The following is a 17,316-nucleotide window of genomic DNA, read 5'->3' as shown; positions in this document are numbered from 1 at the left end:
CAACTAGATTAAGATAGAGTAGAATTTCTATCTTGTATTTAAAAAAAAAAAAAAAACTTGTTTAATCAAATGACCTTTTTTTTAATTTAAAATATAATATAATTAATTTTTAAAGAAATAAGTGAGTAATTAAAAAAAAAAAATTGTCTATGATGATAAACGCACATAAAAGATGAAATTCTTTACCTCCGCCCCCAAAAAAAAGAAAAAGAAAAAGAAAAAAAAATCCATGACTTATTTTCTTTCTGCGTCACTTTGGCTACTAGGTCTTATCTAGCTGATTATTTGTTTGTAAATTTAGATAAAATGTCATAGGCTATTATATAGTATGTGAGATCTTCATTGATTCATTTCAATGCAATATCACTTATGTATTAAATATGTCAAAATAGGTTGGTAGCCTTTTTATAAAGGATCCAGGTGCCTTGGAGACATTTGTTAAAGGACCATTTTAAGAAAGTTTTGATATCATTTTTATGGAAAATATAAAAACTGTCCAAAAAAAATCAGTTACTTTTTTTTTTCTTTTTCTATAAATGTTTTTAAATACATTTATTGAATCAATGCTTTTAGGGCATTTGTTAACTTTTTTCTCGAACCCTAGACTATTTCAATGGAAAAGGATAATAGAACCTCAATAATAACTAGGTAATAAGAGCTAGGATAATAGGTTCTCGTACAGTGACCTAGATCCCCAGCCTCTAGCTAGTTCTTCTTGAAATGCACTGAGGCACAACAGTTGATAGGACATCTAGGGGTAAGGCACCATTTCGGTGTGGATCGTGAAAGCAGTACCAAATCGCGGTAAACTCTGAATACTAGATATGTCCTCAAAATAACAGAGATCAAAGTCTGCTAGTGAGATAGTGGGGATAAGCCAATAGAGAAGCTAGGAACAACAAAGCCTTTTTTTCTTGGGGATGGTGAAATTTCTTTTTATAAAAGGGATATCATGTCAGGCTTGTGTTCAAGTATAATATTTTACGTCTTTTAAGATTATATCATCATTTGTCACAAACAATTTGTATAATATGTTAAAGTAGTTGATTGTAAGTAGTAGACAATCACTAATACATGAACACCCATCCACCACCCACAATCTATTCAAAAAATGTGGCAAACATTGTTGTGATGTCTCAATTTGATTGATTGTGTGTGTTGTATGGGTGTGTGATGAGTCTCACATCAGATATTTATTGGGTAGATCTGGAATTTATTAACAACTACAAGAAGTTTCAATTATGACTAATTCTTTTGAGGTTTAGCCCAAATGTGGCTAATGCTTTTTCTTGCATCGTTATAATTGTATTCCTAAATTTTCTCATAAGATTTTGACATTATTAATAAATGTTTGGTTAGTGCTCTCTTGAATTACTTACCAAAGAAAATTTTAAAGTTGTCTCCTTTGTGGGAGAAAACTTGAAAAAAGAAGAAAATTTAGCAGATTTCCTACAGACATTGATTTTGGAAATATTTTTGGAATTTTTAGAAACTTTTTTTTGAGGAAAAAAAAAAAAAACAAACTTTTTGGATTTTAAAAAAAATATTTTTTATGAAAATAGTATTAAAATTTAGGAAATATTAACGGATGCCTTTACGGCAATAGTTTACAATTCAATTTAAGAAAATTTTTATGGAAAAAGAAAAAAAAATTAATATTTTGATAACTTTTTTTTATTTTCTAAAATGATTTGTTAATTATTATTATAAACACACTCATTAACATGACTTTTAAATTTTTTATAAAATGATCCATTAATATCCGGACCCAAAAAAGAAACAAGAAAAACACCTAAAGTCTAAACGAATCACGCTGCAAAACCTGGATCTTCTCTGTTTAGCTGGAAACAAGGAGAATTTATTTCAGATTTGGTATTTAATTTGTATAAATTTAAGTACGTATATAATAATGGCATATCATTTTTAAATTCTATTCCACCAAAATAAGCAATCATATCATTATTTACTGCAGCATGCCATGTGCAAAAAATGGTGATGCATTATTTTAAACAAAATGATTCCCGCCTTAACCAAAAAATTCAATACTATTAGCCGCTGCATTTTTAAGACCATTCCATGTTGACATTCACATGAACCAAACAAAACCCACATTTTCTCTGTAATTTTTCACTTCCAAACACTCAAAATTTTCCACAAATCTCATCCCATCTCAGCTCTCAAGGTCGGTATTTTCTCACACCCATTTCATCAAATTTTGTTAATCATTATTGCTGGGTTCAAATATTATATGTCATTTTGTGCTACTAGTGTTTTTTTTTTTTTTTGGGTGAATCTATGTTGAATTTGAATGGTGATGTTTTTTGTTGTTGTTGTTGTGTAGTGAATTGAGGATTCTTGAAGTTTTGGACCAAAGGGTGTGTTTAGATTTTGTTGAATTTTTGTCAAATTTGGAGAAGTGGGTTTTTTTTTATTCTGGTATAGAGCTTAAGATTTGAGTTTCATGATGAGTGGAGATAATTTCACAGATGGGTTTGGCAAAACCCGTCCGGCTTTAGCCGATGTGACCAATCATAAAAGGGGATTTTTGTTTGGTTCAGGTGATTTGGGGCTTAAATCTGGTGATGGGTATCGTGGAAATGTGTATGGTGAAGATGGGAATTTGCAGATTGCGAAAAAAGTGTGTTTAGGGGTTGAAAATTCAGTCAAAAACAAATGTGAAAGTAAGTTTGGAGTTGTAGATGTTAGTGAAAAGGATTTGTCCCCTACTTGTAGTGAGGTTGGTACTTCACTGGAGAATGTTGCTTCTGCTGTTGTAAACTTGCCTGACAAAAGTAAGGAGACATCGAATTTTTTTGATGGTATTGTCCGTCTTGTTAAAGATGATAGAAAACGAGAAAGTAGTGTGGAGGTTGGTGATGATGCATCAAGAGAGAGTTGTGTGTCTAGCGTTTTGATGCCTGTGTTTTCTGAACCGTGCAAGAAAGATTGTCGTGTGGTTGGAGGGAAGTGTCGAGATGAGGAAGTGAGACTCACTTCTGGTGTTACACAAGTAAGCGAAGGATTAGTAACGCGTGTTTTCAAGGATAATGAGAAGGATCTTGGTCTTGGTAATTTGACCTCAAGCAATTATGGATCTATTGAGTCGTCTAGATTTCCTAAGTCACAGGGTTCTAAGTTCCATCAATTGGAAAGATGTACAGGACTTAAGGGTGATGGTTGCACTAATCTAAATGCTGGTGCCAACATTCTCAAAGGTTGCTCTTGTTCATTTTGCTTGACAGGTAATCATAAGTTCATAACACCTAGCTATGTTTCATTGCTTGTGTTAATGGAATTTAACTTCTTATACTGCATTTAATTCTAAAATGGGTGTGTCTATTTTACGATTTGTGAACCAGCTGGTTATATTTGGTCGGACCTCCATTACCAGGATATCAAGGGTCGAATATCTGGTAAGTTTGTGGATGGTGTTTGATAGATTACTTGTCTAGAACTTTTACATGTTTGGTTTGTTTTCTTCTCATAGTGATATTGTTTCCCTCATTAGTATCACCTAATTTTGTGCCAGTATTGAAGAAGAGTCAGAAAGAAGCAAGCATCTTGGTTCAAAGGCTGAAGGAGACTGACACTCATGGCCAAGGAAACAGAAAATCATTGAATTTAGAATCTGATCTCACGAGTCAGTGGAAGTCACTCTTTATTCGTATGGAGGATATTTTTGTTCATGAAAGCAACCAGCTTGTGAGTGCAACTTTTATTTCCTATGGCTTAGTGTTCAACCCTCTATGTGAATGTGTTCTGTGAGTCATTGCTCTAACCAATGCTTCATTACAAGCATTAATGGCTCCTTATGAACGGACTAAGTCTCAAGATCATCCTTTATTCATGTCATGAAATTTCAGTTTTCTTTTCTTATCTCAAATGTGTTGAATATGTCAATTTTCTGGGCAGCACGCCAGTTTTAATACGCTAAAGGATTTGAGAGAGAACTGCAAGATGGATCTGGAGATGATCAATGGAATGGCTTCAGACAAACTTTAGTTTTCTTTGGAGATTGTAAGAATGTCTCATTACACTTGTTTAGTAGTTTGTGCATGCTCTGCACATGCTTGTGCGTGATCCTGGGAAGTTGTATAGAGAACTCCTTGATGCATTTACCATTGTTTTAGAATCTGGAACAAATCCAATTAACATGTACTACTAGTGTTTCCTTTAATGGTTGGACAAAATTTTCTTGCATGAGAGATGATTTTTTTTTCATCGACCTCGAATAATGTAGCTTGGTACTTGGTAGTGTTATCTACTTGTTTATCTGGTTCAGTATCTTCATTTTGTTAAGCTTTGGCTGGATTTGATTTAAATTTTCCCCAACTTTGCAATTGTGTGATTGCCTTTAATTCAATCTAATTTATTTTTTAAAACTTTTGTCATGATTAAGGTTGCACGCCTTTGACATTGTTTGCCTATATTGTATCTAAAACCTATGCTCTTAGAACCAAAGCAGTTATCCTTTTCCTTTTCCAGTAAAATTGTGTTTGAATGTATCATATTGGAGAAGAATTTTAATTTACACTTATAATTTGTTGAAGTATGACAAAGTAAGGACCTCTCTAATTTATAGATACTAGCGAATTGCTCGCGCGATGTACGAATAATGTTGTAAGCTTCTATGTAAGAAGGTTATGAAAAATGTTGAACATATATTAGAGTAATAATATGAATTATTGTTGCGATAACATAAAGGTTATTGTTGAATTTGCACAAATTAAGGTGATAAAAAATATAGACTATAGCATAATTGTTATAATAATTAGAAATTAGATGAAGCAAATAGTTTGTCATAAAAAGCGAGATTTTAAGTTGCACACATATATCCATTACAAATTTTTTTTTTTTTTTGGGGTGCTAAATAGATATGAAGCCTCTTAATTTGGAAATACACTTCAATGACTGTGGTGTGCATTTTATAAGGAAAAAAAACAATACAAAACAACACAAAATCCAATTTCGGTTGTAATCCTTTTTGAGTTTTTTCTCAATTGGATACCTCAAACTTACGTGCTTTAAGGGCTGAATGCCAAACATTCAAAGTTACGTGCAAATATGAGATTAAAGGTTAAATACAAAATTACTCTAATAAAGCACCATATAATAGAACCTCATGTTTTAAAATAAGAGTTTGGCTTACCTCCAGTTATTTTTTAATTGGAATCTCCTTTTATTTTAATAAGAAGTTTCTAATCTCACAAAAAAAAAAAAAAAAAAAAAAAAAAAAAAAACTCTTGCAAAAGGAAATCAAGGAATCATACCAACAACCCATGGGTGAGTCTCTCTTTCCTTCTCTCTCAGATCATTAGTTTTCTTAATCTCTAGTATTTTTTACATTTGAGAGTTTGCTATTTTCTCCAAATCTAATCTCCAGTATTTTTTTTACAGTTTTCTTTGAGAGTTTTCTCCAAATCTAAGAGAGTGAAGATTAAAGAGTGACCGCATGTTGTTTTTAACCATTACTCCCCAAGTAAACATCATGATTTTTATAAAGTATTATGCATTATTTATTAAATAAATAAATAAAATATTATTTAACATATAAATAAAATAAGCTTATTAAATTTATAAAAATATACAATATATATTATAAAAAATAAAATAATATTAATTAGTTATTTGATTAGATTTTTTATGCATTTCATGAGCTGTTGAGACTTAGCATTTATATTAATAAAATGAGTAATGAATGAATTGAGACTTAGCTTTGACTTTGAATATGTGAATGTGATTCTTGAATTTCATATGTATATACTAATTTAATCTAACATTAGTGAAAATTATTCTTTTATCTAGATTAATTACTAAAAAGTTTTGTAAGAAAAAAAAAACCAAAATGTCTTTTTGGGACACCAAAAATTACAGTGAACAATTCTAGGAGCCTAATACAACTACTGGTAAAATATAATAATTTTAATAAATTAAGTGATTTTTAGTTTCAAGAGTTAAGTCATTTAACTACATTAAATTTTCCCTCTTTTTAAAAAGTTGTCATTCATTCATAGAGTTTTTAACAGTATTCTATGTGCAGTGCGCTCTTGCTTTTTCAAACATTAATTTTATTTGACATATGTGAGTAATTATCTATAGTAATATTTTCACATAGATATGACAATGGAATGTTTTGATTTAGTTGAGGTTGAAAATCAATCCCAACCATGAGGTCCATCACATGACTCATCAACACCTAATTAATCATATGACATATCACGGCCTGATCATTCACTTGACCCATCAACTAATCAATCAGGGACTCTATTAGACACTCACCCTCAAGTCGATGACTATTCATATGGAGAATATATGGAAGTAAAATTTCAAATTACAGCTAGCTATGAATATGATTACTTATGTTTTTAGTCCTTATAGCATGTAACACTCCATGGTCCACACTTTAAAAACTAATTACTATCTTATATATTTATAATCCACTTAATAATATAAAATTTACAAAAGAAAAAAAAAAGTGAAAAAAAAATTTACCTAATACTTGATTTCGTGAAAGTAAAGTACCATACAAAAAAAAAAAAGAAGAAGATAAAGATAAATTACTCCATAGTCCACACTCTAAAAACTAATTACTATCTTAAATAATTATAAGCCACTTAATAATATAAAATCTACAAAAGAAAAAAAAGTGAAAAAAAAAATTTACCTAGTACTTGATTTCTTGAAAATAAAGTACCAAACAAAAAGAAAAGAAAAAGAAAAGAAAAAGATAAATCACTCCAAAGTCCACTCTCTAAATATTAATTACTATCTTAAATATTTATAATCCACTTAATAATATAAAATTTACAAAAGAAAAAAAAAAGTGAAATTTTTTTTTACCTAGTACTTGATTTCTTGAAAATAAAGTTTCATAGAAAAAGAAAAAAAGAAAAAAAAAAGATAAAGATAAATCATTCCATAGTCCACACTCTAAATACTAATAACTATATTAAATATTTATAATTCACTTAAAAATATAAAATTTACAAAAGAAAAAAAAGTGGAAAATTTTTTTTACCTAGTATTTGATTTTTTGAAAATAAAGTATCATACAAAAAGAAAAAGAAAAAGAAAAAGAAAAGATAAAAATAAATCATTCCACAGTCCACACTCTAAATACTAATAACTATCTTAAATATTTATAATCCACTTAATAATATAAAATTTACAAAAGAAAAAAAAATTCCTAGTACTTTATTTCTTGAAAGTAAAGTATCATACAAAAAGAAAAAGAAAAAAGAAAAATCACTCCACAGTCCATACTTTAAATGCTAATTACTATCTTAAATATTTATAATCCAATTAATAATATAAAATTTACAAAAGAAAAAAAAGTGAAAAAAAAAATTACCCAGTACTTGATTTCTTGAAAGTAAAGTACCATACAAAAAGAAAAAAAAAAGATAAAAATAAATCACTCCACAGTCCACAGTCCACATTCTAAATACTAATTACTATCTTAAATATTTATAATCCACTTAATAATATAAAATTTGCAAAAGAAAAAAAAGTGAAAAAAAAATTTACCCAGTACTTGATTTTTTCAAAGTAAAGTACCATACAAAAAGAAAAAGAAAAAAGAAAAAGAAAAAGATAAATCACTCCATAGTCTTGAAAGTAAAGTACCATACAAAAAGAAAAAGGAAAAAAAGAAGAAAATAAAGATAAATCATTCCATAGTCCACACTCTAAATGCTAATTACTACCTTAAATATTTATAATCCACTTAATAATATAAAATTTGCAAAAGAAAAAAAAAATTTACCTAGTATTTGATTTCTTAAAATTAAAGTACCATACAAAAAGAAAGAAAAAAATAGAGATAAAGATCAATCACTCCGCAATCCACACTCTAAATACTAATTACTATCTTAAATATTTATAATCCACTTAATAATATAAAATTTACAAAAAAAAAATGTGAAAAAAAAATTTACACCGTACTTTATTTCTTGAAAGTAAAGTACCACAAAAAAAAAAAAAAAAAAAAAGATAAAAATAAACCACTTCACAGTTTACACTAAATACTAATTACTACCTTAAATATTTATAATCCACTTAATAATACAAAATTTAGTTACATAGAGCTTTAACTTTATTTTAGGATAAACGGCAGACATAGAGGTTTAACCTTTGATGTACACAACTGTGGGGATGGATCAGACCTTGTAGGTTTTGAGCTACACGTGGGTGGAGAGTTCAGACTTAGGTCATAAATCATAATAGTTGGACTTGGGCTTTTTGTCTATTTTGAGAAGGTAGTCATTTATTTTTAAAGAATTACATTTGTTTGGTCTAATTGTCAACCTCGGTCCATATCAACAACTAATAGTAAAAATAAGTTATTATAAGTTATTGGGTAATAGTTTAAAAACTTAATGAAAAAAGGTTTAAAAAACTAAATGGAAGCTTAGAGCGTCACATAGTAGGACCTCATGCAATCTCACATGAGATCTCTACTTTTATATATATATTGATTGATGAGAAACTACTACATCACTCACTAACAAAATAAAAAGTGGAGATTAAAACCTATTATCACTTGCCATTGTGTATTTAAAATAAAAGGAGACTTTCAGTTAAAAAAATACTGGAGATAAGCTAAACCCTTAAAATAATATATATGAAGTTATTTTTATGGCTGCACATTTCCTTTGTGATAGAATCATTATTACAAATAGTTTAAGAGTGGAAGCACACCAAATGACCAAATACGGTGCTATGGAATTTAAGAGAAGATAACAAAATGAATTATAATATATTGCACATATATAAATACATGGTATCAAGAGTGAATTGTCACAAATTCCAAATAATTTGTAAATAAAAAAAGAAAAAGAAATCATATGAATTTTCAAAGCCATATGGTTACCACTATAATCCTTGATGTGTGTGTGTGTGTGTGTTTTTTTTTTTTTTTTTAATTGTACAATGAGTAATTGATCTTAACCTAGGTTGCACCGACACACCATTTTTGGCGACATACCGGTGTCCGACATGTGTCAGACATGGATACCGGCACGACTCGTCGGATTCCGGTGTCCCTTTTATTTTTTATTTTTTTTCTGCTTCTTCGACACGGTGGACATGCCAGTAGTGAAAAAAAAAAGAAAAAAGAAAAGAAAAGAAAATCATAGATTTTGACAGTTGCTAGTGAAAGTTTAGAGTCTGATACTGTGAAAGTTGAAACCCATAGACAGTCGTCGGTGCTAGATCAGGCCAATTGGCGAGTCGGCGAGCTCCATAGGCAGTCACCATGGACGTCGTGCCCTCTGTCCCTTTTGATCTCTCTCTCTCTCTCGGCGTGGACAGGTCCGAGTCTGACCTCTCTTGTTCTCTCTCTCTCTTTCTTCTTTTTATTTTTTATTTATTTTTTAAATCCTACTCTCACTACATATATATATTTTTAATTTTTTTTAATCCCAAAAGTTTAAAGCTTGTTTTCCTTTTATGTTTTTAGTTTGATGTTGAATTTAGCCTATTTAAACTTTTGGATTGTACTCTAAACATTTTATGTGTATTATTGTATTACTTTGGGTGTTAGTTTACTTATTTGTAGTTCTTATATAATTTAAATTCTAGACATAAACGTATTTTATGTCTAAAAATATTAAAAAATATGCCTAAATATAAAATTTAATTAATTATTTAGGATCATGCTAACGAGTGCCCTAAGGGCACTTGTTAACAATCCATTTTAAGAAAGTTTTGATATCACTTTTATGGGAAATGAAAAAAGCTATCAAAACATTAATTTTTTTTTTTCTTTTCCCATAAAAACTTTCTTTAACTGGATTCTTAACTAAAGTCCTAAGGAGCACTCGTTAGCATTTCCCAATTATTTAATTGCCATGTCCACGCCGTGTCATGTCCTTGTTTTTCAAAAATTGCCGTATCGCCGTCTCCATGTCCGTGTCTGTGTCCGTGTCCGTGCATCATAGATCTTAACACAAGCAAGAATTTCAAGGAATGTAGAAATAACACTATAGGCGCCAATTCATGCACTCCATAATTAACCCAAATAGAGAACAATCGCCATGTGATATCACCATGACTGATCTTGGATTATTCCATCCATGACGTTCACTTTCTTCTTCAATGCAAGCTTCAAATCCTCGATTGTTGTGATTCAACGATGTAGACACAAATAATAGAAAGAAAGAAGGAAAACAACTATTTTCTTGTCAAAATGAGTATTAGATTTAAATATAATTTTAGTTACAGCCATATGCTTGTCAACATCTAGAGAGAGAGAGCACCAGAGGAAGTGCCATCCAGCAAATTGGTGATACCCAACGTGATCACAACCCACAAGGTTCGATATACTTTTAACATTGCCTCCCTCATATTAATGCTTTTGCATTTGTATTCTAGTTCTAGTACTTATATAAGAAGATTGGGAATAGGAGAAGTTAGGCAATGCAAGAGTTACATGTGAAGGTGGAGATGAAAAGCCCAAATCTAATATCAAGGCCAGGTAAATGAAAAGCATTAATTCCTTTTAGATATTCACCTTTTTAAATGAGAGAGAGAAATGACCACATGGCACTCATTAAATCTTTAGGTAAAAGGTGGAAGGTAAAACGGAAAAATACTCTAAGGCAGATGTTCGAGTATGCTAAAAGACATGAAGAGAAGAGAGATATGGAGGGAGTAAACTCTTCAAAGGGAGGCCACATGGCAGAATTTCATGCTTTCCTGCATGAGATCTCTTGATTTAGTATATAATATATATTGATATTGATATTGATGATTTGTGTTTGTGATTAAAAGTGTATTTTCCCTTAAGTTGGGGTGTTACCAATTAAAATTTTTAAAATGGGAAGCACCTAAAATGAAATTGAATTTCCTAATTGACTTGTGGCATGTTCAATTGTAAGTCTTTGGTAGTTTAGAGGAGGCAAGAATTGTTTTTGGGCAGTGAACTTGGGGAAAGTGTCCACTACTTATTTGTTAAAATGTGCATATACATCTTGTAAGGTGTTAAATCCATGGGGGGCATGTTCTAGTTTGTATTAGTCCTGACTACACAGACTCACTGCTTTTGTTTGCAGCATCTAAATATGCCTCTGTGATACAGATGCTTTGACCAGTGACTGTTAGGTAACTTAATAGTAGTTCTTTCCACCACTAGTCTTCTTCTTCTTCGTTTTTTTTTTGGAACTCCTTTTTTTATTTTTTATTTTTTATTTTTTTTTTATACTGGCAAGAACTCCAAAAACAGAAGCATGAGACTTGCATTTGCTTGAGACTTTTTGAAACACCATTGGAAGACATAGTGTTGTTTGGCCGCTTCATTTTGCATTGAACAATTAATATCTTTAGTTTTGGATTACTATGTCACTGTTTTTGGTATCTTTCAATTATTTAAAGAGAAGCGTGAGCTTTTTGGCTTCTTGGCAGCTTAGGGTTTGTTTGGTATCTGGTTATTTTGTTGAAACTGAAATTTTTTTGTTATAAGTACTGTAGATAAAAGTAAAATTTAACTGAAATAGTACAGGGAGATTCATGAATAATTTCAAAAAGTACAGTGGGATCCATGAATAGTAGCAAAAATAAACTGAATAGTAAAATAAGTTGACAAAATTTTTTTTGCCAAACACACACTTATAATAAAAAAAAAATAATGAGATTAAATTTTTATTTATTTGTTATATAATATCCCTATAATTTTTTACTTTTAATGCATCCAAAAATGACATCAACAAAAAAACAAAAGGAAGAGTTTCCTAGTTTGGACCGCCTTGATATTTATGAATAGTCAATGATGAGCAGCTGGGTGTAAGGTAACTTGTATCATATTCTGTTTCATCTCCTCTTCTCTTTGCATTGTCTTTCTTTATCCTTGTTTTTGGTATCTGGTTTGATAATCATGGCTGTTGGTGAGGTTTTTCTCTCTGCTTTCCTTCCAGTGCTGTTTGACAGATTGGCTTCCCGTGAGTTCATAGACTTACTACGCTTCCGGAAGTTTGATGACTTGCTGGAAAAGCTGAAGATCACATTGCTGACTGTTACAGCATTGCTTAATGATGCTGAGGAGAAGCAATTCCATAGCCCTGCAGTGGAGAAGTGGCTGCACATGGCTAAAGATGCTCTTTATGATGCAGAGGACATATTGGATGAGCTTGCTACTGAAACTTTGAGGTATAAGCTAGAAGCTGAATCTAAGGCTGGCCCAAATCAGGTATGGAACTGGAACCTTATCTCCTCCCCTTGTAGCACTCCATCTAGTAGAGGGATAGAGTCAAAATTGAAAAAAGTTATTGAGAAGTTAGAATTGATTGCCAAATATAAAGATGTTCTTGGTTTAAAAGACAATGTTGGGGGAAGATCATTTGGGTTTAAACAAAGATTGCCAACAACTTCATTGGTAGATGAAACCTGTGTTTATGGCAGGGATCATGATAAAGATTTGATAATTGAGCAGCTACTAAGGGATGCACCAAGCAGTAAAATTGGTGTAGTTCCTATAGTTGGTATGGCAGGTATTGGTAAGACAACTCTTGCTCAAATTGTTTACAACAACGACAGAGTAGAGAAGCATTTTCATTTAAGAATTTGGGTCTGTGTGTCTGATCAGTTTGATGTAGTGAGGGTAACAAAAACAATTCTTAGGTCAGTCACTTTGAAACACACCGATCTCAATGACTTAAATCTGCTTCAAGTTAGTTTGAAAGAAAAATTGGTTGCGAAGAGATTTTTGCTTGTTTTAGATGATGTTTGGAACAAGAGAAATAATGATTGGGATCTATTATGGAATCCATTAAAAACGGGGGCCAAAGGAAGTAAAATATTAGTAACAACACGCAATAAGGATGTTGCATCGAGCATGGGGACAGTTCCTGCTCATCATTTGAGAGTTTTGTCATTTGAAGATTGCTGGTTATTGTTCAGGAGCCAAGCATTTGAGAACATAAACAATGAAGTTTACCCAAATTTGGAGACAATTGGTAGAAAGGTTGTGGAGAAGTGTGAAGGCTTGCCCTTAGCAGCTAAGAGACTGGGAATCCTGTTGCGCTCCAGACAAGAAGAGAACGAATGGAAAGACATATTGAACAGGAAAATATGGGATCTACCGGATGATGAAAGTGATATTCTTCAGAGTCTAAGGCTAAGCTATCATCACCTTCTTGCACATTTGAAGCAATGTTTTGCATACTGTTCTATATTCCCTACGGAATATGAATTTGACAAGGACACACTAGTTTTGTTATGGATGGCAGAAGGATTTGTGCAGCAACCTAAGGCTAAGAAAAGAGTGGAAGAAGTGGGTGGAGAATATTTTCAGGAGCTAGTATCAAGGTCATTCTTTCAAGTATCTATCAACAATAAATCACAATATGTAATGCATGGCCTCATTAGAGATTTAGCTCATTTTGTTTCTGGAGAATTTTGTTTCAGATTGGGGGATAGGCTGAAGGATGGTAATCAAAACAGAATTTTTGAGAAGGCTCGTCATTCCTCATACATTCGTGGCAGACGTGATGTGCTCTCAAAATTTGAGCCCTTTCATGGAGTTGAATGCTTGCGCACCTTCCTACCCTTAGATCCAACAGGCCTGATTGGAATCAGCTATTTGGCTAATAAAGTCCCTAGAGATCTCTTGCCAAAATTAACATATCTACGAGTGTTGTCATTTAATGCTTGTCGCATCACTCAATTGCCAGATTCCATAGGTGACTTGAAACATCTACGCTACCTGGACCTTTCTCATACGGCAATTCAAAGTTTACCTGACTCCACAGGTACTCTTTGCAATTTACAGACATTGATCCTATTGAATTGTCGGTCTCTCACTAAGTTGCCTGCAGAAATGGGGAGCCTAACAAACTTACGACATCTCCGTATTAGTGGAAGCAGGTTAAAAGAGATGCCACAGCAAATTTGTAGATTGAAGAATCTCCAGTCTTTGTCTACTTTTGTTGTGGGTAAAGATGTTGAGTCAGGAATTAGAGACTTGGGGAACATGCTGCAACTTCAAGGATCACTTCTGATTTCAGGACTGAAAAATGTTGTCAGCTTTACTGATGCAATGGAGGCTAATCTGAAAAATAAGAAAGAACTTGATCAATTGGTATTACAATGGAGTACCAGCTTGGGAGATCCAATTAATACTGTGGATGAAGAAGTATCACACAAGCCACAAGTTCTGAGACTTCTGAAAGATCTTAGCCTTGGAGGCTATAGTCGTAAAAGATTTCCAAGCTTTAGGGAAACCATGAAAGCTTATGAACAAGAACCTATCAAGCAAACATTGGAACGGAGCTACAGTTTAGATGATTCAAGAAATGAAACAGTTGAAACGGATGTTCTTGAGATGTTGCAACCACACAAAAACATGAAGGAAATCATAATCAAGGACTTTGGAGGTACAAAATTCCCAAGTTGGATTGGATCCCCTTTGTTCTCTAATCTGATTCTTGTGAGACTTAGTAATTGTAGAAATTGTAGTTCTCTGCCACCACTTGGGCAACTACCCTCTCTCAAAAACCTCACAGTGGAAGGAATGGATAGAATAAAAAGAATAGGGATTGAGTTCTGCGGGGATGGGTGTTCTTCTGCTATGCCTTTTCCATCCTTGGAGACTTTGAAGTTTGACAGCATGTTACAATGGGAGGAGTGGTCTTCTTCTGGAGTTGAAGGTAGGGAGGACTTCAATAACCTGCAAAATATTGAGATTCGCAACTGTCCTAAGCTAACAAAATTGCCTCACCACTTTCCTGGATTGAAAAGAATGAGTATTAAGGGGTGTGAAGAATTGGAAACTCTACCAAGTGTTTTGACTGTTGATGATAGCTTAGAACAAGGCAGAGAATTCCCATGCCTTCTTGAGCTTTCTATGTTGGCATGTCCCAACTTGAGAGAACTACCTCATCTCTTTCCTTCCTTGGCAATGCTTGAATTAGATGGATGCCAAGAATTGTTAGAACTTCCAAGGCTTCCTTCAATCCATGAACTAGAAGTAAATAAGTTTAATGACAGGGTGTTACGAAGTATAGCTAAGCTTACCTCGCTTACCTACTTGCGTATGTGTCATATATCCAAGATCAAATGTTTGCTTGAAGAGTGTTTTCAAAAGTTAACAACTCTTGAAGAATTACGGATAACTCATCTTAACGAACTGAAAACTTTATCCAATGAAATTGGATTGCAAAATCTCCAATGCCTTCAACGATTGGAGATTTCAGGATGTCCATTATTAATAGAGTTGCCACAAAGGTTATACGAACTTTCATCTTTGAAGGAGTTGAGGGTCTCAGAATGTCCCTCGCTTGTGTCCTTTCCTGAAACAAGCTTACCTTCAATGCTCATAGGCCTTGAGATCATAGATTGTGAGGCTTTGCAAGTCCTACCTGGGTGGAGAATGCATAACAATGAGAAGGCATCTCTTTTACTTGAATACTTGGTAATTGAAGGTTGTTCTTCTCTCACATCTTTACCAAGAGGCCAATTGCCAAGCACGCTAAAACAACTTGAAATCCATAACTGCATGAATTTGGAGTCAGTTCCAGAGCAGATGATTCATAACGATATTTGTCTTGAATTCTTTATGATTTCATTGTGCCATTCTGTTACCTCCTTCTCAGAAAGTACATTTGTGCTTTCCACAGTCACATCCAGCACTGCCATGAACCTGAAGGAGCTCATTATCAACAGTTGTTCAAACCTCAAGTCATTACCTAGAGTCCTACACAACCACACGAATCTCGATTACTTGGAAATAGTTGAGTGCCCATTGCTTCTGTCTTTTCCAGAACCTGGCTTGCCACCCTTGCTCCGATCAATGATCTCAAATTGCAGTAGTCTCAAGTCCCTACCAAATCAGATGTACAGACTCACATCTCTTCAAGAACTGCACATAGATGGTTGCTCAAGTCTTTTTTCATTTCCCGAGGGGGGTTTACCATCCAATCTGTTGTCACTTTCAATCTTAGACTGCGAGAATCTCAAGCCTTCATATGAGTGGGGGCTGCACAGACTAACTACTCTCATGGACTTCTCTTTTGGTGGATGTCAGGGGTTAGTATCATTTCCTGAGAAGTGGTTGCTGCCCACCAGTTTATCCTCTCTTTGTCTTCAACGACTGCCAAATCTTGAATCCCTGCCCAAGGGACTGCAAAACCTCACCTCTCTCGATAATCTGGACATATGGGAATGTGACAGGCTTCAAAGCTTGCCAGACAGCTCAAATAGTTCAGAATTTGAAATTTTGGGATGCCCTTTGATATACATTTAGTTGAGAAACAAAAAGTTCCATCTACATGCATTTGAGTAGTCATTGTTTTGCTATCTATCATCTTCCTATAGTATTTCATGAACCAGCCAAAGATTCCCATACTTGTAAGAAGAATGCCTGGCCTGCCTACTTGCTATGGTGTGTTACTTTGACCCAAGATAATCCAATAGCTTGCAAAGCCTCCGTCAAAGAATATTACTGGTGAGTTTTTTTTTTTTTCAAAATTCCAGTATCATTTACACCCATACAGCATTATGAAAACACCACATATTTGCTAAATATTTTATTCTCACGGACAATGACAGGTTCTTGCTGTGCTCTCAGAAATAAGATGAAAAAACAACCAGTGAGTTCTTGATTGTGAGACTTCTACTTACTTGACACCAGTGCAGTGGTAACAATTCAGTGTATTTATTTATCAACAATTGATTGTGAGCTACACTATTTTTTGCAGTTATTTTTTTTCCCAATCAACAATTGCAATTTCTATTCATGAATATAGTAACCGGAAAATTCTGCTGAAAAAGATGTTTTATTTGACAAATATGTGAGATTTAAAGATGTGGAAATAGCTTGGGCAGAATAGTAGTGAGGAACATGTCTTTGTTTGCGTTTGTCCAGATTTCAGAGGCTCATGGTAGGACCTCATGCTTTCCTGCACAAGGTTTCTGCCTTTTTATATATATATATATATATATATTTATTGATGATTGATTACTGTCAAAGGAGGTGCTAAAAATAGTTTCAGTTCTGAAGGTAAATGTTTTGCTTCTAGGGTAAGGTACTTGGGTATTAGGAATGGTTTTGGTTCAAGGTAAAACTTTCATTTCTATAGTAACTATTAGGAATAATAAATACAATCAACTTGACCACACTGATACATGCAATGGAGTTTTCGATCAAATCTATATCTATATATTACTAAAAGCTGAAGCGTAGTGTTTAATGCTGCTGCTCTCATGTTGCGCCACATCAGCTACCATGTCATTTTTTTTTTTAGAACATAATTTTTCCTTCAATTTTAAAATGGTTTTTACAATTTTCAGCCCTATAAATCCCAGCCCTATAAATGTAGCCCA

General features: G+C 33.0%; 2 protein-coding genes across 2 annotated transcripts; both read left to right on the top strand.

Moving 5' to 3' along the window:
- Positions 1-1,955: 1,955 nt before the first annotated feature.
- Positions 1,956-4,316, top strand: LOC115987163. Its single transcript, XM_031110660.1, has 5 exons — positions 1,956-2,182; positions 2,342-3,242; positions 3,360-3,413; positions 3,530-3,702; positions 3,913-4,316. The coding sequence occupies exons 2-5, from the start codon at positions 2,462-2,464 to the stop codon at positions 4,000-4,002; spliced, it is 1,098 nt and encodes a 365-aa protein (XP_030966520.1). The 5' UTR covers positions 1,956-2,182; positions 2,342-2,461; the 3' UTR covers positions 4,003-4,316.
- Positions 4,317-11,777: 7,461 nt separating this feature from the next.
- On the top strand, positions 11,778-16,730 carry LOC115987794 (putative disease resistance RPP13-like protein 1). The gene is made up of 2 exons (XM_031111400.1): positions 11,778-16,438; positions 16,543-16,730. The coding sequence occupies exon 1, from the start codon at positions 11,873-11,875 to the stop codon at positions 16,235-16,237; it is 4,365 nt and encodes a 1,454-aa protein (XP_030967260.1). The 5' UTR covers positions 11,778-11,872; the 3' UTR covers positions 16,238-16,438; positions 16,543-16,730.
- Positions 16,731-17,316: the final 586 nt, after the last annotated feature.

The sequence above is a fragment of the Quercus lobata genome, chromosome 4 (genome assembly GCF_001633185.2).
Source record: "Quercus lobata isolate SW786 chromosome 4, ValleyOak3.0 Primary Assembly, whole genome shotgun sequence".
In the NCBI taxonomy this organism is placed as follows: Eukaryota; Viridiplantae; Streptophyta; class Magnoliopsida; order Fagales; family Fagaceae; genus Quercus; species Quercus lobata.
This window is presented reverse-complemented; position numbering and strand designations above follow the sequence as displayed.

Coding starts and splice junctions, on each gene's coding strand:
- LOC115987163 (XM_031110660.1), top strand. CDS start 2,462: ATGATGAGTGGAGATAATTTCACAGATGGGTTTGGCAAAACCCGTCCG. Junction 3,243..3,359: donor TTGTTCATTTTGCTTGACAG/GTAATCATAAGT, acceptor TTTGTGAACCAG/CTGGTTATATTTGGTCGGAC. Junction 3,703..3,912: donor TTCATGAAAGCAACCAGCTT/GTGAGTGCAACT, acceptor TTTTCTGGGCAG/CACGCCAGTTTTAATACGCT.
- LOC115987794 (XM_031111400.1), top strand. CDS start 11,873: ATGGCTGTTGGTGAGGTTTTTCTCTCTGCTTTCCTTCCAGTGCTGTTT.